Source organism: Diospyros lotus, chromosome 4 (genome assembly GCF_014633365.1).
Source record: "Diospyros lotus cultivar Yz01 chromosome 4, ASM1463336v1, whole genome shotgun sequence".
NCBI classification, from domain to species: Eukaryota; Viridiplantae; Streptophyta; class Magnoliopsida; order Ericales; family Ebenaceae; genus Diospyros; species Diospyros lotus.
This window is the reverse complement of record NC_068341.1, coordinates 5677712-5700010: the sequence shown is the minus strand read 5'-3', so window position 1 is coordinate 5700010 and position 22299 is coordinate 5677712. Positions and strand designations below refer to the sequence as shown.

Sequence of the window (22299 nt, the reverse complement as noted above, 5' to 3'; positions counted from 1 at the left end):
TCCTGCCCTACAATAGGGCCCACGCCTCTTTCTTAATTTGTTCATGTTAGACAAAATTTCTATTGCCTGACATGAATAAAAAATAATTTTTATTTAAAAATATTATTTAAGAACATGATTTTAATATTTAAAATGACATATTATATTAAGGTATTGTATATTTATATTATAATAAGAATGAGCAAAGTGTATTTTTCTACTTATTTTTATGAATTATAAGTTATTTATAGGAGATAGGGACATGGAAGATTGAGGTGTTTTTTTTTTATTTTATTTTTTAATTGTCTCCAACACATATATTTTGTTTTTTTGTCCTATGTATTTTTATAAAATTACTTTTACACCCTCGTCCACTTAGATTTTGACACAACATCATCGATTAAAATAAAATAATTAAAAAAAAAATCGGAGAACAAATACATTATTCACTCTACGTCGTCAATTGCAACACTATAAAGAACCGCAAAGGAAGAGAGAAACAAAAAGAAAGAGGGAAGACTCCAACTCGACTAAATTCTAGATCTCTAAAATAGAAGATCTGCAAGAAAGAAAACTCCATCGAAAAGGAAGAAGATCGCTAGAGGTGAAAGAAGAGAAACTAAGAACTTATTGAAGCCAAAATCACAGGTAAATTTTTTTTTTTTTTAATTTCACCGATAACTTATCGAAAGCAAAGTTTCATGTAAATTTCTTTTCATTTCTTTCTGATTTTGCCAATTACTTTCTTTCCATCATCACCATTTGTACGATCTCCAAATTACTTCTCCTTTATTTATTTTTTTAATTTTGAAATTGATAAATAAAAAATTTAATGACAAATTATGATATTTTTTTTTACTCCGACGACTATAAATGACAATCTCTTCATTTTACGGGCTTGCCGCCGACAAGGTTGATAGGAGAACAGTGATGTTCTCAAGCACCTTTTTTTATTATTATTTTTAATATTTTAGTATAAATTCAATTTTTACCTAAAATCTAAAATAGGAATTATCATATTTCATGATTTTCATCCCTTTGAATTTTAACACGCCAGATAATAAAAAGGAAAAAAAAAAAAAAGAATCGATGTGACATGACACCGTTGGAGACACCGAGCTCGGTGCTTCCATACAGCCTCAAGCACTCAATCGCTCCCTCCTTAACGAAGATGGCATCCCCCCATTTCCACGTGCCATCCTTTCCTAACACCGTACGCTTCCTCCCCTCCCCCGCGCGTACGCATATCATTTCCCTCTCCCCTTCTTTCTCTCTCTTTCTCTCTCAAAAAAATGCACACTCAATACATTACTATGCATTTGTTTCTGTTTTTTTTTTTTTTTTTTCTCTAATTCTCTCTCTCTCTCTCTCTCTCCATTTTCCTCTCGGCTCGGGGCCTCTCCTCGTTTTCTCAATTCAACCATGAAGCCTCAGCTCTCCTAAAGGTACCTTACTGTTTCTCGCTTCATAGTTCATCAACATGTGTGTGTGTGTATATATACATGTGTGTGTATATTATTATGTATTTCGTACGTATATTCTCGCGTTTGCATACACCCAGTTGTTGGTTTTTTCTTCACGTTTTTGCATCTCGAACTCGTTAATCCGCACTCAACCATGAAGACCCATTTCCTCAGGTTCTCCTCCTCCCGCGGCTTTGCGCTCTCGGATACTACCGAGGTTAGCAAATTTATATAAGTCTGTATATGTGAATGAATAGTTATGTCTGTATCCGTCTATTTTGTTCATATGGTTTGGTTCTAAGAGTTCGAATTTGTTGGGATCACATTTGGAATTCTTGCTGTGGCTGGTGGGTTCTTGTTGTCTATTGTATTTGGCCTGTTTTTGGCTATTTGCTTCATGGGTTCAGTGACACTCTGAATTGATGTTCTTTGGTTGTTCGAGATTGCGTTGGTTTTTGGTGTTTCGAAATTAATGTGCTTGTTTGGTTCTTGCAATTTTTATGTTAAAGTTTCAGTTTTGTTGAGGAGGGGTTGGTTGCTCAGAGTTCAAAAATGGATCTGGGGTTTCATTGTTTTTCGGTGGTTTGTTTCTCTGCCCTTTACTCTTACTCTTTCAGTACTTGCGTCGGTTTAGTATATCCTCCAGAATTTCTTCATTTCTTGTCCATCTTAGGTTTGCTGAAATCTTTTAAAATCTTCAGAACAATCCTCTCGAGGATGTTGGTAATCGTTCTGCTTATGTTTAATAGTTTGCTGTTTCAGAAGTTCACAACCAATCAATCAGTGTGTTATAATAGGTATATACAATCAATAAATTTCATATTTTCAGAGTTTTTGAAAGAATTTTTGAATGCTGCTTGAACCTGCGCTTCACTTGTAACTCGGTATTGGTGGATTTTAGTTTGACATGATTAAATCACTGATTAATCCCATAGATAAAAAGTTGACATTTGGTCAAATTGTGGATTACATATGTAATTATATGTAATTTTTCCATCTTTTTCTCTTTTCCATACCTTGAGCAGGTTGAAGGGTCCTTCTTTTCCCCCTTCTTATTATGTCGATAATAAGAACTTTGTCTATTTTCTGAACAGTTAACAGAATATCCACTGTCAGTTATGCCTGCAAAGTGAATCCTTGATATGTTACCAGTGCCTGCTAATTTTGGATGCTTTAGTTCCTGCAATTTTCATCACAGTCATGCAGATACAACAATCTCTAATTTTATGGCTGAAGTTATTTTAGTCTTACTCAAATCAAATCAAATGGAAATTTATGTACACTCACATAAGGTTCAAGAACAAGTTAGTTTGTCTTTTGTTGTTTCTTTCATGATTCCATTTTTACTGAGGTGCAAGTCTTTTGATTCATCCTTCAACTCTATTTGATTTATTTAGCAGATGGATTCAATGCAACTGAATCAGAATGGGGATATTGTTGAAGGTGCCTCCGAGAAGCAGTTTCTCTATCCAGATTCCTGTGATGCATACAATGTTTTTGGAGCTCCAGAGTTGCTTCCTCGAGTTGGAGACCAGTACCAGGTTGAAATTCCACCATTAATGACATATTCTGAGTATCTTTCCTATAAAAAGGGCCCGTTTGAGCTGGAATGTGCCCTTGGTATTCATTATGATTTTCTAATGGGACTACCTATTCCAATCATGTGGATCAATAAGGAAATTGATCATGTTAAACATAAAGGGCTGGAACATCTTGGTGATTCAGATGATATATCCAATAAAAGTGGGCTCTCAAAATCTGAAAGCAACAGAAAGGCTCAGAATTGTTCAGTGGGTGAAGATTTAAAATGTAAAATAGAGCCTCTGGACCTTGTATGGGCAAATGATATAGGATCAGGAACGTCAGCTGACTTAGCTTCAGAGCAAGAAACAAGAAGCAAAATGTGTCAGAACTACAGAGCTAAAAAATACTGTTTAGTTCCTGGTTCTTTTGGTGGTTTGTGGAGTAAAATTGAAAAGGAAAGTTTCCTTCTTGGCTTGTACATCTTCGGGAAGAACCTTGTTCTGGTGAAGAAATTTATTGTGAATAAGACTATGGGGGATATACAATCATTTTACTATGGGATATTTTACAAGTCTGATGAATACCAAAGATGGTCAGATTGCCGAAAGATGAGAAGCAGAAAGTGTGTATATGGGCAAAAGATTTTCACTGGATTGAGGCAACAGGAACTGTTGTCTCGTTTGTTTCTCAATGTGTCAGAAGAATGCCAAAAGACTTTGTCAGAGGTATTTATTGAAGTACTCTCTCTCTCTCTCTCCTTTTTTCGTCTTCTTCTTCTTCTCTAGATTGTACAAGATGATGGTGAAATCATCATTGGGTAAGTTCACGTTCAATTGTCTATAGGTGCATGCACAAATGCATATTGGTACAGAAAGAATATCCCACTACCTTAAAGAAGATTGTACCTCTAATTCTGGTGATCTTAGTTTTTCACATACATGAGAATCTTTGTTGATGTGACACACGATTAAGTGTTTAATCCTTGAACTACTGGGAGTGGTCTCGTATTATTGACTGACGCACGGTCTAGTACTGAATCACAGTTACATTTTCTTTGTGAATGTTAACAAAGATCAAAAGACATAGAATCCAACAAGCACTGAACTCAGCCTACAAACTTCAACCTTCTACTAGAAGAGGATGAACTTGATTTTAGGAAACTCCAAAAAAACATACACAGCTTAATTGACAATGAAGAATAACCTTTCTAAGAACTTGAAGCATAATCTGAATATAGCCTAAAGGTGTTAGGATATCTCTTGTGTTTTGGTGTCTTTGAAGTTTAACCTTGCATGATGTATGAAACCAACATATGAGAGTAATCATGCCAGGCAATGGACTTTTACATCTGGGAAAATTACTTCAGATGCCCTCTGTTTGCTCAAGCTGTTATCTGTAGTTGTCAAGAAAAGCTTATAAATCAACTCAGGTTGTATCAAACATGTTTGCTTGCTCAAGCTGGTGTTGCATGGTTTTTGAGCAAGCCAATCAGACTATCTGCAGCTTGGAATTCTGGGACAAACCTGATTCAACTAAAAAGTAGCTCAAGTATTGAAATACAATTCTCATTATTTTTGTCCATGGAGTTGCAACAATAGAAGTCCTAATAAACATTAAAGTTGAAGGAAAAAAAATTGTTAAATATGTTTTGATATGAGGATTTCTCTTGTATTAGCTTTAAATTAATCCCTGCAAAGAAACAATTGGAATAGTTATCTGGAAGTATTGTTTTCCTGAAGGATGCTTACAGTTTCACTGTTCTGTTTTCTGAGTTGCCTATTGACCATTTATTTATTAACCCAAGTTGATTGATGCTTCAGTATCTGTACCGATTATGCATGTTTATGTATAATCTTATTATTACTAACATTGAAGAATCAAGATATACTTGCTATAACTATTGATAAGTTATAGAACTGTTTGTAGATGTATAAGCAACGTTCTAATATCAAAATTAAAAGAGAAGTCATTAGAAAAGGTTTGTCTAAGTAAAACTCAAAAATAGATGATGATGCTAAGTTAGGAAGTAGATCCTGTGGAAAACCACAATGAGGACAAGGTGGTAAGAACAACTATGCTAGAAAATACGACAATCACAAGCCTTAGTACAACTAAGTGGGTCAGCTACGTGAATTCTGGATTTTCAAATATCTCTATCCATGACCATATTCTCTATAAGGGGATTATGTCTAATGTCATGTCTAGGTGTTTCCTGTTAAGTTTTCATTGATCTTTTTTCTACAAAATTTCTCTATTTCATCCACTTAATCACATTTCGTAGTTTGTCTTCTTTTTTTTTTTTTTAAACATTTTTATCTCAATTACACTCATTTTTCACTTGGCACATCTTGGTGCTTAATTACCCAACATTCTAAGCTAAACAACTTATAGTTGTCTAATAAAAGTTTCCTTTTAGCTTTAGAGGAATTTTATGATCACATAAAATGCTATATGCACTTCTCCACTTTATCCAACCAGTCTTGATTTTTTGAGTTTTCTCCATATTCTCCCCTTTTCTAAAAAAATGATCCATGATATCAAAATTGATCCCTTTTTTTTTGGGAATTATCTCCAAGTTTCAAAATAACATTATTTACACTTCTATTTTTATTGAACTCACATTTCACGTACTCAGTTGTTGACTACTCAATTGGGCTAGTAGACTTGACATTGTCTGTGGAATTGGGTTAGTAGTTCATAGAAGTACCAAGACAATGTCATCTTTGGGTGTCTAAAATAATTTTTGTTATATCAAGGACACTTTAGACCATGTTTTGTTTTATACTTCAACAGTGAAAAGTAGCTTTTGGGCTTTTCAGATAGTGATGGGGAGGCGATCAAGATGATAGAAGAAATACTTGGATATGCTTTTAAGCTTGGTTCAGTAGTGAGTTCTTGGATCTTGAAGAGAAAATTAATTGTTGGACTCATAATTTGAGGCAAAATATGTTACTACAGCTACTAGTGCTTTGTCAAGCAGTTTGATTGCATAATTTTCTATGTTAAATGTATTTTAAAGTTAAAAGTACTACAGAAATCTTCATTGACATATTTATGTAATTAACTTTGGGAAAAATCTTGTGACTCATAGACACTCATTGGAAGATATTTGATATCACTTCCTCAGAGATCAATTGAGAAAAAATTAGCATGAACTAGTCTATGTCTAAAAGTCAGAAGACCACATTGCTGGCATCCTCCCAGCCTTTGAACTTGGAAGTCTGAATCTTCCAATGAGTTGGACATGAAATACATGACAGAATTTAAGTTAAGCGGATGCTATTCTTATTCCAAATGGTGTCTTCTGGTCTAGTTCAGAATGACAGTAAAAGAAAATACAAAAATAACAGCTCTTAGGAGTTTTTCACATTCCTCTTTCATCTCAGCAGCTAAGTTATTTGCCCATGATGTTAACTGCAGTAAAGACTTTGAATTATTGGTGTGTATTAAAATTTGTCATATACTAAGTTCTTGCATTTAGGTTTGAGTATATTGATTTGCTCTGGTTAAAAGGAAACTAGACTTATTATTTTTGTGAGTCTGACTTATTATTTAGAAGGGATAAGAGCTAAGTAAAAATATTCAGGGGGTAATGTATTCATAGAAAATAAATCAAGGAGTATTTATTATTTTCTTAGATACACATGTAAGCATATATTTATTTATTGGTGTGCCACGAATTATCTTAAACTTTTGTGTAAATAACTGTCAACAGATATGGGTCTTCTTGTATTCATGTCCAGAGTCTGCATCCATGCTTCTTAGTTTGGAAAGATAGCTTGTTTTTTGTATAACTTTTCTTTTTGTTTTTGTTTTTTTTCCCGTTTATTTCTTAATGAAGGATTAGCTATTTGTGAAGGTAGTGTTACCTATATTTATTGGAAAAGAAGTGTTAGCTCCTCTTAACACTTGAATGCATGTCTCTGGAATGAGATCAGAAGGCAAACAACAAAGCATTTGACAATTCCATTGCATGATCCCCAGTAATCCAGGATTACATAGTTCTAGGCATTCGATTACTTGATAGAAAGGTAATACCAAGAAAACATGAAAACATGCTAAATGTGTCGTAGTTGATGAAAAAAAAGTCATCTGGAGCTTCTTTTCAATATTATCAATTCACAAATGTAACATTTAGATGGTTTACTCATCCAGTGTTACATCAGAAGGTCAAATAACCATGCTGTTGACACTTCCATTGCACCACATCCAGTAATGCATGCCTATATAGTTCTAGACAAAGTGGTTACTGGAGGAAAAAAGAATACCATCAAAACAAGAGGAACACATCATACCTTATGAAAGCAAAGCTGTTGCAAGTTCCATTGTGAAAATAGCAATTCACAGACATAATATGTTCCTCAACCTCTAGGAGGCATTGCAATAGTAAATTTATGATAGTTTTGTCTTGAAGCCAAGGGCAAGCCTTGATAGCAACAGTAAGTTTGCTACTCTATAACCAGGAGGTCTAAGGGTTCAACTTATGGTAGTATTTTTTCAAAAAAGCAGAGGGAAGGTTGTGTACAATATGACCCTCTCCCAACGTTGGAAAGGAGGGAGTTCCATGCACTGGCTGTACCCCCCACCCCCAGTTTTTGTTGTTGAGATGATGGGGGTACTGTATGTCTTGGAAGTATATAGACATACTCTAATTCTTGTAGGCTGGTAGCTGACACAGCTGCATATCAATTTTCCTTCTGGTTGCATGCAATCTAAATATTTACCTAAACTTATTCCAAGTGAATGCATCAAGATTAGTAAAGGGGTGGATGAGATGTTTCTGGAGAAATCAGTTCCCTTTCTGTCAGAGTTGCGCTTTGTGCAACAAACCTCATATCTCCCTTATGAAGGGATTTTTAGTGGTCAACTGAGTTCTGATACAGCTATGCCATGTGCAGACTGTTGGATAACTTTCCTGACTCTCAAGACAACTTTGAAGGACTTGTGATGATTTAACTGGTTTTCATTATGTTTTGAATCAGAGAGTTCTTATACTTACCGACCTTTAGTCCTTCCTTTTTCTCTGATAAGTTTTAGGCTGTTATTAACTTATAAGCCTAAATTGGCAGCCTGATTTTTACTCTGCTCTTATTGTGAATATAGTGTCCTGCTCAACTTATATGTTATAATTTGACAGGTCTCTAAGACTTTTGGAGAGGGCAAAATGCCCCTAGAGGAATATGTTTTCACTTTAAAAGCTATAGTTGGGATGAACAGTCTTGTAGAGGCCGTGGGTATTGGTAAAGGGAAGCGTGACCTAACAGGCATCACAATGGAGCCTCCAAAGTCCAATCATGCTGTTCCTTTGCGCCCAGAAATTCCAATTGGCAAAGCATGCTCCTCCCTTACACCAGAAGAAATCATCAAGTTTCTGACAGGGGATTTTCGGTTGAGCAAGGCTCGATCAAATGATTTATTTTGGGAAGCAGTTTGGCCCCGTTTACTGGCAAGAGGTTGGCACTCAGAGCAGCCCAATGATCAGAGTTTTACTGCTGCTTCCAAGCATTCTTTGGTCTTCCTTGTGCCTGGTGTCAAAAAGTTCTCAAGGAGAAGACTAGTCAAGGGAAACCACTATTTTGATTCTGTAAGTGATGTATTGAGTAAAGTTGCTTCCGAACCTGGCCTTCTTGAGCTGGACACTGAAGCAGATGAAAGCAACAGAAACAAGGAAGAGTGTGGGTGGAGTCCTGAAACAAAATTGGAACAAGATGATTTGTCTGAGCCCCGCCGTCACTGCTATCTTCAACCTCGAACTTCAGTTCGTAGTACAGATCTGATGCAGTTTACTATTGTAGATACAAGCCTGGCGGATGGAAAAACATTTAAGGTGAGAGAATTGAGAACATTACCTGATGAAGTTTCTAAGAAGAGAATCTCTAGGAGTCATTCTGAAGAAAATGATGATGATGGCTCTGAGGTGTCATCTCAAGATTCAGAGTGTGTTGATACCATGTTATCTGATCATATGGACACTAATAATTCCAATATAACAAAAACAGTGTCTGCTATTGGCATGTTCTCTGAGAAGGATCTTGAAGTCGGTTCTTCGAACCAAGGGGATGATGGTCATGATCCTGAAAAGGCATCTGCTAGAGGCACCAAAGATCTTAACATTTTCTGTGAAGATAAGCAGCCAATCAAATCTCTGAAGTGCAAGCGAGGGCTAAAACAAAATGATTTGAACTATTTAGCTGAAGGAACAAAAAGGCACCGGAGATTAGGTGCTTGTACTCAAGCTGAAGCAAGCCATTGCATCATCAGTCCCTCAGTAAACTCCAGGTTTGAGCAAGAGGAGCAGATTTGTTGCTCAGGAACTCCTGATTCAAGTCAAAACAATTTCTCTGGATTTAGTTTACCTCAGAGGAGGATCCCTTCCTCAAGTTCGTCAAAAGGTAGCCCTATCGAGAGCAGTGAAGGCATCTCTTATGATACCAGTTGTGTTGCAGAAGGTTCTTATGATAAACCTCAACCCCGGACATTGATTGACCTGAACTTGCCGCAAGTCTCGCTAGATGTTGAAGCTAGTGAAATCTCCATAATGGCAGATGATAAAGCAAGCAAACCAGAAAATTCTGCTGCTCCAGAAACTGCTACAGATGTGCAGCAGCCAAACATGAACTCAAGGAGGCAGGGCACTAGAAACCGGCCTCCAACCATGAGAGCATTGGAAGCCTTTGCAAGCGGGTTTTTAACCTCCTCTCGTAAGCGTAAGAATAAAGAAGCCTCTCCAAGGAAGAACTCAACATCAAGACCGCCTAAACGCGCATGTAGTGGAGTGCAGGTGACTGAGAATTTTGGTGCCAGAACTGTGGACTCGCAGATGGCAGAAGTTGGAAATGGGGCGCATGATGCCAACATCGACGTTCTTAACAAATTTCAGGTGATATCCGAGGGAAATGACACTCAAATGAGAGGACCGTAATGGGAAGTTTTCGAGTTCAACATCCAAGTCATTGCATGCTGTTAATGGAAGAATGAATGCTTAGTTAAAAGGACCTTACTCAGAAAGATGCTGCTGGTTTCAATGAAAGCCGACATATTTCATCAGCAAGGCGCCTCCTACTCCATGCAACTTCCAATTCTGAAACTGGGCTGCATAAAAGATCAGCTGTTACTGAAAAAAAATTAGCTTATTCGAGGGGATCGTTTAGTTGCTACCCTTCGTCATAAGGTTCAGTCTTGGCGAGTGCATTTCCTCCTAATAAGCTGTAACATTTTCATTCATCCATGTGATAAAAACTGTCTGATACTTTGGAGTTGGCATGTGAGGGGAGGCTTAGGTAATCATAAACTTGTGCTTTTACATCTTATTGGCAATAGAAAACATAGAACTGGTGTTTCTTTTCCTAGTTGAATCATCTCTGTTTAGGTTTTCTGTTGCCTTTGGTTTCTTTGAGCAAGTGTTTGTGTTTTTTAAACTTTTATTGCATATATGCAAGATAGAGACCTGCAAGGCTCGATGGTAGGTTTGTTTAGTTTAAATGGCAGCTTGACATGACTCGTTTGATATTTTTTTTCTGAAAAGTGATCTCTTGATTTCTTTATTGTAACTCATTTATCTAAAAAGAGTTGTTTTACTGTATTGTTCAATTTTGATGTTTTCAAATAAAGACAACAACAAAAAAAAATAATAATAATAAATTTCAAAGATTAAAGAGTTTTTCTTTATCAAGTTGGGTGTATAAAATATTTCACAAAATTCAAAATTAAGTCAACTAAATTTCTCTAGACCAAGTTGGTTTAGCTTTAAGGTCCCTTAAACTTTGATCTAATTCAAATTTTACATCACTCTTTTAGTGTAGTTTAAACCAATCTAATTAAAGTTATCTTCACTTTTAATATTACATAGTAAATTTACCGTGTCCTTATAAAAGAAAGGAAATTGGTAAAAGTGTAATATTTGATTTGAAGAAGGGCTAAAATAATGTTCTTCAAAAATTTCTAGCCATTTTTTCCATTTTCACGAATTAAAAAAGTACCCTTCAATTGTATTTTAGAATAGATGAACCTCATTGCTGTTATTTTGATAATTTTTCGTGGGTGGGTATCTTTACGGATTTCTGGAAGATCATGGGTCGGACTATACAAAAAGATGAAATGCTAGGGGTCTAGATGTAATTAATTAATTAATTTATTTGGATGGATCAAATAAGAATTATAAAACTGAATTACATATTAAGCATATATTTTGTATTTCATGAATACAGATTGTGATAAAAATAATAAAATCTATTTTTATCTTTAATTTATTAAAAAATATTATTAATATGTACATATGATCACTTTTTCTCTGTGACGAGTGAAAAACCTCCTTAAAAACCAAGAGGAGAGGGGGAGAGAGGGGAGTAGGGCAAATGGGTCAGGCATTTCGTCGAGCATCTGGAAGGATCCGAAGCGTGAGTCTCGATCCAACGCCGGCGTCGTCGTCCAAGAAGGCCGTTGACGTCAGGCCGCCGGTTCCGCCGCCCGAAAAGGTTGCCGGAGACAATGTCGGCCCGACTACCGGTGAGTGTCCTTCAGCTCACGTTCAGAATTTATGCCAGGCACAAGTGACTTGGCAAAAACGCGATGTGCTGTTTTCTTCGCTTTGGAATTCGGTCTATTATAAATACTGCTTGTTGGTTCGAATTGAATTTTAATCAAAAGATAACGTAATTGTTCGTGGATCACACACGCTGGCAACTACCTTATCTGAACTGAACATACATCAAAAATACCAACGCAGCAATGCTTGCGTGCTGTGAATTCTGATTGTATTACTAACTATTCAGCAGCGGACAAAGCACTGAATTGGTACTGCTATGTAAACCTTGGCCAAATTAGTTTTTGTTATTTCAAGCTGTATCCATCTTATGTTGGCGCTCGAATTTCTAAGAAAAATTTTTAAACGTGAAAGGGCAAGATTTATTATTCTGTTTGTTTGTGAAAAGCCAATATAATTTAGTTGATTTCAGCACGGGAATACGAGATCACAAGGGCATGCGTCCTTTTTTGGTTGTTAAGCTACGTAAATTTCAAGTACACTCTCTTTGATCTGCGGAAGTAGAGAGTTAGGTTGCATAGCATAATATTTTTGCGTTTGTAAATATAGAGAAATGAATATGAAACAGAAGCTGTAGTTTGTTGTTGATCAAGGAGGATATAGTATTACATTTCTGGTACATTTGCAATGCACAATTGAGATTGTAATACAGCCAGTTTCTTGAGAAGCACATTGAAGCAAAGCTGAAGGAAAACTTTCCAGGACATTAAATTTTGAGAGGACTCCTTTGAGAAGCCACATTAGTTACTCCTCAAGGCTTAGAGATGATATATATTGCGTCTTAGCAAGTGAATTATATGCCTCCCCAGCACAGGGAACTAATGCGATCCTTTTGAATTCAGTATTTGCTATGATTGAAAAAGGAAACTGCGGGTGCAGGATTACTTTTTGTAAGATTGTTTTTGATCTTTTTAGATAACCCCAAGATCCATCTTCGACGTGATGTCCACAGAAACAGGGGATTGTGGTCTTCTGTCCAGGGCAAGGGGCATCATTTCCATACCAATTGCTTGAGGAATAACTCATTTTTTATGGATTAATTATATTTTGTATTCTCTCTTTCCTGTTTTATGTGCACCTTGTTTTCCATGTGAAGTCTGCTTTTTGTGTCAAAGTTTGGAAAGTGAATCAAGGCAATCCTCATTTGCGTCTTACATTTCTTGATTATGTATTTAATTGCAATATTATTTGACATTCTTCCTTTGGCCTATTCTACAGAAAGCACAACTTGAAAACATCCAATTTTTATCTTGTAGAAAGAATCAACCTGAAGAAATACAAAAACATAAATAACCTTTTAATTGAATCATGACCCAAACTGTAACACCAAAAATTAACTCTCATAGGTTTCAGCATCTCACAAGCCTTGCCCAGTAACCTCGAAGATAAAATTGAAATATAATTGCTCAGATCTAAGTGGGCCACGCCCAATTGTTGCCCGTTGCTATTATGGTGCGCTTCTTTAAGCACTCTCACAATCAACCATTCGCCATTGTTGAAGAAATCATAGCCTTACTGACCTCTGTCTTATCCGAGTTTCAAAACCTGAACTAATGTAATCCTCATTTTCCCATTCACTTTTCTTCTATTACATATTTATTCAAACTGTAAAAGGCAATAAATGCTAATGCATTCTTACTATAAGCATCCAAGACTGAAACCGTTAAACCTTTAAGTGTATACTCCTTGCCTCACCATGGGTAGAACATTGGTTGCACTTTGGACTTCTTAGCCACTGTTATTAACAGCCGCATGCCCAAACTGTTAATTAGAGGAACTGAAGTTAGGCCATGCAATCCTACTCTTCAGTATCTGTATTTACAATTGAGAAAATCTGTGTTATCTCTATACATTGGTAGGTTCACACTTCTTCCTTTCATACAGAGGTTGGATCAAGAATCAATCCTGAAAACATCCTTGAAGAGAGAGATCCACAATATGATGTCATGCTTAGTCAGATGGTGGGTAGAATTAGTTCCAAACCTGGAGGAAAACCTGAGATGGGTGAGGTGAGTTTATTGAAGTTGTTAATTTCCTCCATTTAAATTTCTTGAAACTCATAATGTCATCATTTACCGCAAGTCAACTCTCCATGTGACAGATATATTCTTATTTCTAAGTGATTGTTGGAAAAAGATGTCTAGGAAGGCTTCAGGGACCTCACAATGGCATTGGTTTGTTTCTAAGTGCTTGTCAATGGAATGATGTGTAAAACATATGGTTCCACAACTTGAATGTGTAAATTTTCTCTTTGTATGGAAATGCATTCTCCACGTGTGTGTGCATGTGTGCCTGTTGGGAAATTGAGTCTGACTAGATGCGACTTAACAAATTCATTGCCTTGTTTTGACACTATAAGCGGCATTATGGCATATATTTGTATTGCCTTGTGTAATGTTATGTGGTCTGTCTTTTATATGGTGGCAAGGATATAAGTTATTATTCAGACTCTTTCTTTGATTTTGGAGATCTTCTGTGCCAGAGCGAGTGGTACATGTTTGGCACTTATATGTATACTGAAGTTTTAGGTTCCTTTTCCCACTAAATTGAACTTGTTTATGAAAACGAATTCTATATACCTTTTGAGGATGGTTGTAATTTCATTGAAACTATTGCCACGAATAAATGGATTCATCTGCATCCAGACTTCAAGCGGTGTACATCTTATTCTCCCCAGACCTTGGAATAGTTAGAGCCTTTGTACACTGGTTACCCTATTTAAGTAGTCTGATAAATATATGGCACTATAGAAGGGAAATGTGTGCAAGCAGATCCCAGAAAGGGTAGTTGAATTAATAATCCTGTGTTTTCAAATGAGACCAGAATAATCAAAAGATACGGTTTGCATTGGCGTTATGTTTTAGATCTTTACAAATTTTTCATATGATTAGGATTGTTATTCACCGACAGCTTCTGGTTTGAACTGTTAAAAAAGTCCAGATCTGTTCTGTTGCAGGCATCTGTGGTTGAACAGTATAGAAGGCCTTTGCCAAAACTGAGAAATACAACAGTGGAGTCCACCAGATATGAGGAAAGACCTGCCCCTGCGGGTACCCTGAACGTGGCACAACTACGGCATATCATGCTGCTGCATCAAGGGAAGGCTGACGATCACAATGGGCCGATGGATGTCCAACAGATCGCGGAGAAGTTCCGGGTCGACGTTGTGCATGTCCAGAAGATCCTCCAATCCGTGTCGCTGCCTCCACAGGACAGCAGCAAACAGAGAAATGATCAGTGATGCATACTGTAGTCTGTAGTGCTTTCAGCTTTCCTAGTCGTTTGTTTTGCTAACGAAATTCTGTTCAATGATATGAGTGAGGGATCTTTGTACAAAACAAAATGTTAGAAGTCAATGTTGTCACGGTTTTGTATGATTTAAGACTTTTGATGGTTAAACAGAGTTGGCGAATCCATTGAGTCAATAATGAATAGGACGTAGTCTTGATTCCGGAGCAGGTGGAGGTGGTTTCTTCAGATTTTTTGGCCAGGTTCATCATCATTCAGTCATATTAATTAATAGTACATCAAATTAATTGTGAATAGGTTCTCTTGAAGGTCCTAGGGAGCTTAGAAGGTGCATCCCTGCTTCCAAGGCCGTCATTATTGGATATTTGTGTTCCAGAAGTAGGGAAAGTATTAACCTTAAGCAATTTGTATAAGGAAAATTTGTATCGATCCTACAAAGATAGATGACCTGGGACCAATTTGGGTGAAACTCGCCCAAAAAGACTAGTGAAGAGATTGTAACCCATCACCATATCATCAACGCTTGATGTATCCAATACAATCTTGATACCATGTCATGAATTATATGCTGTCACGAGACATCTGAGCTTGCGTTCCTCCACGCATAACACAAAATTTTTCAACATAAATTTTGATGTAAAATTCAATATCACTCTTAACCCATCAAACTAAAATTTCCACAGCTCAGTCAATTATTAAACGAGATTTTTGAATTAATATGAATTGATTACTCTTCAATACCTAAACTAATATCTATCTAGTTCTTCTCGCAGTTGTACACTCTGTGGCACAGTTGAAAAGCTCCATGGTCCAGGTAGTGTTCTTCTCACAGCAACCAGCAAAATTCCACTTGAGATAACCATTCCATAGCCAGCTCATGCGAACGAGGGTATAGCCTTCCGTGCATTCAGGAGCTTCTTTTAGCCACTGTCCTCCATACCTTAATTTTCTCCTCTTGACCTTTTGTAAATGACTTAAACTTGGCTTGTCTCTGACTAACACAAAAAGGGTTTGCCTTCTATGGGGGCTTTCTAACGTACAAAAGGGAAAATAACGAAAGGAAACCCAGAACGCTTGAAAGAACCAAAATCAGATTCAAGTGATGATGGACTCTAACCAATCTGATGTCATTTCATAAGCCACAAACGTTACGGCGCCAGCAGGTGCAGCTTTGACAATTGATGGGACAATGCCCTTATAGAGGCCAGCCCAACCCTCCATTTGCAAAATCTGGCGAACTGCATCATACATATTCCTGTAAGCGAGTCGTTCAACTCGAGCTCCATATTTTGGATGTCTTGGTAGTCCTTCAATCTGTAGCAACCACAAATATGTGTAATTTTCCATAAAGAAACGGCCAAGCTCAGTGCTCGCAGAAATGGCTCCCACAAACAAAATAAAAAAAGAAAATCCAACAAAAACAATAATAAGTGTAGTGATGAGGAAGAATGCATTTAGAGAAACATTACAAGAAAAGAGTATGGGCATCTTAAGATGGGTTACTACATTTTGCTCTATTACAAACTAGGAAACCAAAATAGAAACTTGGTTTGTAATATATCTTATCAGAAAGGCCTTTGTATGAGTTCTCGTGTGACCAGTAGTGAACAATTTTGCCCAGACCAGACAAGAAGAATGACTTTTATGAGTAACATTCTCAATAACCTCCCTTTCTTTTTGAACAATTGGTCCAAGATATTTAAACTAATCATTTCTAGGAGTAATTTAATCTTCAAGTCACTACGATAACATACACACTTCTAGTTTTATTAGACATATAATTCATCTATTCAGTTTTCAACTTGCCCAACTTGAATCTTTTCTATGATGTCCCACCATAATTTGAGCTTAGTATTCACACCTTCCATCTCATTGTCAAAGACTATCATTCACATGTAACATGCACCAAGACACCTCTTTTTGGAAGTGCTCTGGGAATTCATCCATCACAAAGCAAAGAGGTAAAGGTTGAATGCCTATGCTTGATGCAATCCATCTTTAATCAGAAAAGCTTCAGTATTTACCCCACAATTTAAGTCCATAAACATCATAAATGAATCTTTCTATTTATCTATAGACATTTTCCATTAGACACCTGAATAAATAACTAGCTTCCATTGTTGATCAACTAGGCACCAAACCAAATTAGTTTTCAAAAACAATGATTTCTCTTCTTAACCCTTACTCAATCACCCTCTCCTAAAGTTGTAAAATATGGGCCATTAGTTTGACCCCCCTACTACAATTTCCACAACTTTGAACATCCCCCTTATTCTTACAAATAGGCACCAAAGTGCATTTTCTCCACTCATCAGGTATACTTTTTGATTTTAACATGTTAAAGAATTTCACTAACCATAAAATCCCTTCTTCTCCCATACAATTTCATTAGTAAATGCATCACATGTAGGGTTGGCAATAACCTAATTTGAATGCGTCAACTACTAATAGCACTGATTAGGATTCAGACAATCAAAAACAAAAGGAGAATTCAAAAATAAACAATGGCTCTACCAAACTTAACATCTCTGATAACATACTAACAACAGATCCAAGACAGCTTGTTCTAAGGTTAGAACTGTACCTGAAACCTCTTCTTGACAACATCAAGGGGATGACAGACAGCTTTGGCACATGTCCCAGCTGCCAACCCGCAGATGAAAAGCTGGAAGCTTGAAACGGAATCATCAGCTGAGCTTCCATTAGAAGATCTATACTGGTTCCAGGCCTATAAGAAAGGGACAGATTGCAACAACAGAAGCCTAAGGCAAAAGCCAGCTGTACAATCACTCAAGTAAGATGCATAAAGAAAAATCCATATACTTTTCCACAAGAAGAAATGACAGGAGAGTGAAATGACACAATAAAAATAAAAAAACCCACTATTTAACCTTCAGTCCACAAATTTTATCTGGAAAACCAAGAAGCTCCACCATATGGTCTTGGCACCACAGCATCTGTGAATCCCTAGTGAACCATAATGTTGATTTTTCTTTTTCTTTTGTGTGACAGAAAAAGTCAACGGATTTGAGTTGAAACAACCTCTCTGCAAAGTAAGCCATAAGACTGAGTACAACGACCCTCCCCAACCCTCACAAAATGGGGAGTCGAGCACTAGAGATGCCCCCCTCTTATTTAGTTATTTATTTTTTGAGTGTTGGGGTCATATGAAAGAAAGGAGAGATGGGAAGTTTTTGGTGTCAAACGCCCATCAAGCTGAAGCAAATGCCAAGTGCCACACAGAAGAAAAGTGGGAAAAACAATCAATAAGAGGACATTTTTAGTCTAAAACTGCATTGAATGCTGGGGGACAAGAGCCATTTTACAAAATTACAAACAAACCAAAGCACTGTAGCAATTTCTCCTCCTTATATAAGTTTTCTTACAGAATGGAGTTGATCAGGCCATAACTTCATATAACTAACTTTACTTACAGAAAAAAAAAAAAAAACTTCATATAACTAATATTTTGCCCAAAACCAACCTCAATAGTGCAAAGCTCTACAATCTGGACCATATTTCATATGGTCCCCTAGCCTGCTCTTTTCATGAAGTTCCATGTCCTACCGAGACTCTTGTAGAAAAGTTTACCAATCAAACTCAGTATGGCAGACTCTGGTATCAAATGTGGTATTTAAAACCTTATACACACCACTTTTATGACTTGGAAATTAAATGACAGTTGACTGCATTAGATCAGCAAAAACACGAGTACTATGGAAATAGATTGACTGGATGCATGAAGAAAATTTTTGAGAAACCAAAAAATTATGAACTAGATGAAAACTTTCAGATCATTGTGAACTCGAGTTTTATCTTCAGTTTCACACTATTATATGGCAGATTCTATGGCTACACTTGTCCAGAACATACTGCTATCTCAACTTATAATATCTGCAGATTTCCTAAAGGAGGCTCAAATTATCAAAGTTCCACACCCTTGGAAAAGAACCTATCTATGAAATATGAAATTATATGCATCATATAATTAACGTCATTTAGGATTATACTTATGAGGAGTAAAACCTTACCATTGCCCACCGCTTGAATGTATCGTATGTTCCAAACTGCAGGCCAGCATAAGGAACAATCTCAACCAGTGTCGGCGATAACCCAGAATAAATTCCTTTAAATCCACGAGTCTGGATGATATCCACAAATGCAGATCTCATGTTTGGATACACCTGAATATACACACATACATTGTCATTTTTACTTTCAACTGACTCTAAATAAGGTAACCAGGAATCCAAACCCACATTTACACCTAAGCCATGTTAGTAGTCCCCTGTTCAACGCTAATGCAACTTAGGGGAACATGATATCTGGATAATTATTTATCTTCCAACAGACTGTGCCAAGCTCAGTAAGCTACAGTGTGAAAATTCCTTCAATGCATTTTTTGTCTGACATCTTGAAGATAGAAATATCTGTTCAGGCATAGCATGTATTTGGATGCCATACCTTTGGCTCACCCTGTGAAGCCAAGATGGTTCGTAGAAGATCAAATGGATATGATCCAACAGTAGCTGCACATCCGGCTAATGCACCACTTATATAAGAAAGGTAAGGACTTAAATGAATGTGATCCTCTGCATCATAGAAAACAGCAAGCACACATGGAATGTTAGAGATAAATATTACAAAGATTGGGCCTATATAATATGTGTATGCCATGTGCTAAGTAAATTTTTGACATTTTATGCTGCACAATCAATGAAATCATATAGGCAACAGCATGAATCAACCATTAAAAAAAAAAGGGGATACTTTCGTATGCATCAACGATAATGGAAACACAAAGCATACAGTTGCATTAGGCATTATTACAAAGAATTCATCAAATTGTCAGTTATGGCTCCAGTGGCCAGCACTAGACAATATGCTTAGAATATCTAGGCAGCTAAACAGATAATAAAAAATCACAACTCTAGCCAAATCATTTGGGAACCACTTGTATGTAGTAAACCAAAGAAATAATATCACAGGCAATTGCTTTCAGCCCAAAATAACAGATATTGCCAATGGAATTTCACTCCATTTAGAAATTGAAAAAATGGAGCATATGTGGCAAAATCTGATGCAAAAGAATAAATTGCCAGAGAGCACAATATATATTTATATCTCTAAATAGGTTGACTGAGATCTGAAAAAACCTGATTTTGATGAACCAGCAGCATATGTTTTCAATTTATGCAACACAGTGAATTGTATGGATGTATATGGCATAACCATGAGCAGTGCCGGGACATTACCACGCCAAAAACCCTGTAATGAGCAATCAACTCAAATTAAACATTGCAAAAATACAACACATTACCTCAAATAAAGTACATTAATTCTGATTTCTGATAAAAGATAGCCCAGACAAACTCATAAAGGTATTGTTGCATAGAAGTCCACCATCAAGTGGAATAAAAAGCAATAATGTACAGTATACAACCAAAATATTTTGCTTGCAGTTTTCTTTCCCTATCATGACTATGCCATTTTCCTATTTCATCTGGCACTAGTAGAAAATACCCGCTAAAATTTTTCTTCAAGTGAAAATTAAAGGAAACAAAAAGGGGAAGAAATAGCAGTAGGAGCATAAGCTACAATATTTAAGTTGTCCCAAACAGGGCAGGAGCAATCTTTTAGTGTTATACCATGTACAGATGTAACTCACTTATATATGGGTATGGCAGCTGAATAAAAATATTGAAAAATAATATCATCATGAATATTATCTGCCCAGCAAACTTTATTGCTAGTCTAGAAATTATGAGATAAATACCCGCAAGCCTTCCTCTCTAAAGATGTCCTTTGTTGCTTGAAACATTCCAGTATACTTTGATGGTATATGCACGCCCTTGTGAAGTAAAGCCCAGGAAGTAGTTGGTTCACGTTGAACCTGTAACAAAGACAAGAATCTTTTACTCCACATTCCCAACTTTAAAGTTCAGCATTTTTCTTTCTTTTTTTTTTTCTTTGCCAATTTTAAGAGGCTCCGCATTTTACGAGCATTGGGTCCAGTCATATTTGTATACAGCTTTTCCCTTGGTTTGTAGAGAGAGGTTGTTACATGGCTCAAACCCGATATAAAAAACTAACCAGGGAACTACATAACCACGATATAATCCATCAATAAAGTCCAATTACAACTTGGTGAAATTGAATTCAATACCTTGAAATTGGAACCACAAGTCATTAGCTACATAGCCATCAGCATTCAATTCCCCAATTTATAAAGACACTAAATTCATACAAGGCAAAGACAGTAAAGAAACTAAGATGCAATCCTAAGTTGTGCATTGGAGCAAAAGTGAGTAACCCATTTACCTGAAATCTGATCTTAATAACATCAAGCGGAGAAGTCGCTGTCCGCGAAATTGCACCAGAGATTGCCCCAGCCGTGACATCTATCAATGCCCGCTTTAGTTGGTCGCGCTCGGGTTCTTCCATCACCCCTACCCAAATGCCAACCGAGTATAGCTAGAACCTACAATCACACCAGAAGTCCAAAACTCACCCCCTCAAATTTCAACAAATCCGTAACATCCAAACACGTGTGTCTACGCATTGAATGCACAGACCAGAAACAAAACGGAACCTAAAAGCCCTCCAGAAATTAGGGTTTCAGCGAAACGTAACACATACAATATCGCGAAACTGCGAGCAACTAGACCTAAAATTCACAACGAAAATCGAAATTCCACGCATTGACATATATTGAAGTAACGAGGTACCTCAGGATAGGGAATGCGAAGGGAACCAGAAGAGCCGCCATTTTGACAATTTCGGAATCGGTCAAAAGCTGGGGGAGAGAAACCAATTTCACCGCCTCCAATATCCTCAGCAACAATTTGGAACTTTTGACACGGAGACAAAGAAAATTCGGGGAAAAAGAGGAAAAGTAAACTGTGGGGGGGGGGGGGGGGGGGGGGGGGGAGGGACCAGAATTTAATTACGATGGGTATTAAATGGAGAATATTCAGTCTCGTCAAAGGGAAAGAAGAGTGGATTGATTCTGCTTCCGTCGAAAAGGGAAATTAAGTTATGGCTTCGGTGGATCGTTCCTCGATGAAAATTATACAAAAAGAAAGAAGCTGCTTGAGCTTTGCTTCGTTGCCTCGCAGTCCGTCGCCCGGCGGCGAGCAGAGAGCGGGTCCTTGGGAAGATCTCCCATCGGTGGAGAACTCTTCACTGGAGATGGCAAGCAAGAATAGCGTGAGTGATTGTTTCATCGGAAACCGGGAGATTCTATCAGTTGAGTGAATGAAATTTTCGTCACTCAACAAATAAAAGAAAAAAAAAATCGTGAATTATCATATACTTTTTTTTGAATAATCATATTTAGGTAAGTAATTCAATCCAAATTCTCAGCCAAGTGATGAAAATATGGATTTTATGACTTCCATTATTAGTACATTGCATGTACTATGTATGATAGAGTTCGAAAAATTAGCCTATATTTTCGAAATAAATATCGTTACGTAAAATTTTATAGATACAAAAGTAATAGAAGTCACGTGTTCTTAAAGTGTGTAGTCCATCTAAACG

The 22299-nt window shown here is 36.9% G+C and overlaps 3 protein-coding genes across 7 annotated transcripts; 2 read left to right on the top strand and 1 right to left on the bottom strand.

Moving 5' to 3' along the window:
* The first annotated feature begins 1308 nt into the window (after positions 1-1308).
* On the top strand, positions 1309-10463 carry LOC127800598 (uncharacterized). Of its 5 annotated transcripts, XM_052335304.1 has the most exons (5): positions 1380-1424; positions 1617-1659; positions 1952-2024; positions 2843-3691; positions 8104-10463. In XM_052335304.1, exons 3-5 carry the CDS (start codon positions 1995-1997, stop codon positions 9886-9888), a joined length of 2664 nt encoding a protein of 887 aa, XP_052191264.1. In that variant the 5' UTR covers positions 1380-1424; positions 1617-1659; positions 1952-1994; the 3' UTR covers positions 9889-10463. The 5 variants fall into 5 exon arrangements, with proteins under 5 accessions (XP_052191266.1, XP_052191265.1, XP_052191267.1 ...); XM_052335306.1 differs by lacking the exon at positions 1952-2024 and having other exon boundaries at positions 1309-1424; XM_052335305.1 differs by lacking the exon at positions 1952-2024 and having other exon boundaries at positions 1309-1424; positions 2840-3691.
* Positions 10464-11273: 810 nt separating this feature from the next.
* LOC127799944 (uncharacterized) lies at positions 11274-14966 on the top strand. The gene is made up of 3 exons (XM_052334247.1): positions 11274-11471; positions 13393-13517; positions 14465-14966. Exons 1-3 carry the CDS (start codon positions 11321-11323, stop codon positions 14747-14749), a joined length of 561 nt encoding a protein of 186 aa, XP_052190207.1. The 5' UTR covers positions 11274-11320; the 3' UTR covers positions 14750-14966.
* Positions 14967-15449: 483 nt separating this feature from the next.
* Positions 15450-22003, bottom strand: LOC127799943 (mitochondrial thiamine diphosphate carrier 2-like). Its single transcript, XM_052334246.1, has 8 exons — positions 21486-22003; positions 21079-21238; positions 20534-20650; positions 19914-20025; positions 19222-19349; positions 18789-18941; positions 17342-17485; positions 15450-16071 (listed from the first exon to the last, which is right to left on the bottom strand). Exons 2-8 carry the CDS (start codon positions 21199-21201, stop codon positions 15853-15855), a joined length of 996 nt encoding a protein of 331 aa, XP_052190206.1. The 5' UTR covers positions 21202-21238; positions 21486-22003; the 3' UTR covers positions 15450-15852.
* Positions 22004-22299: the final 296 nt, after the last annotated feature.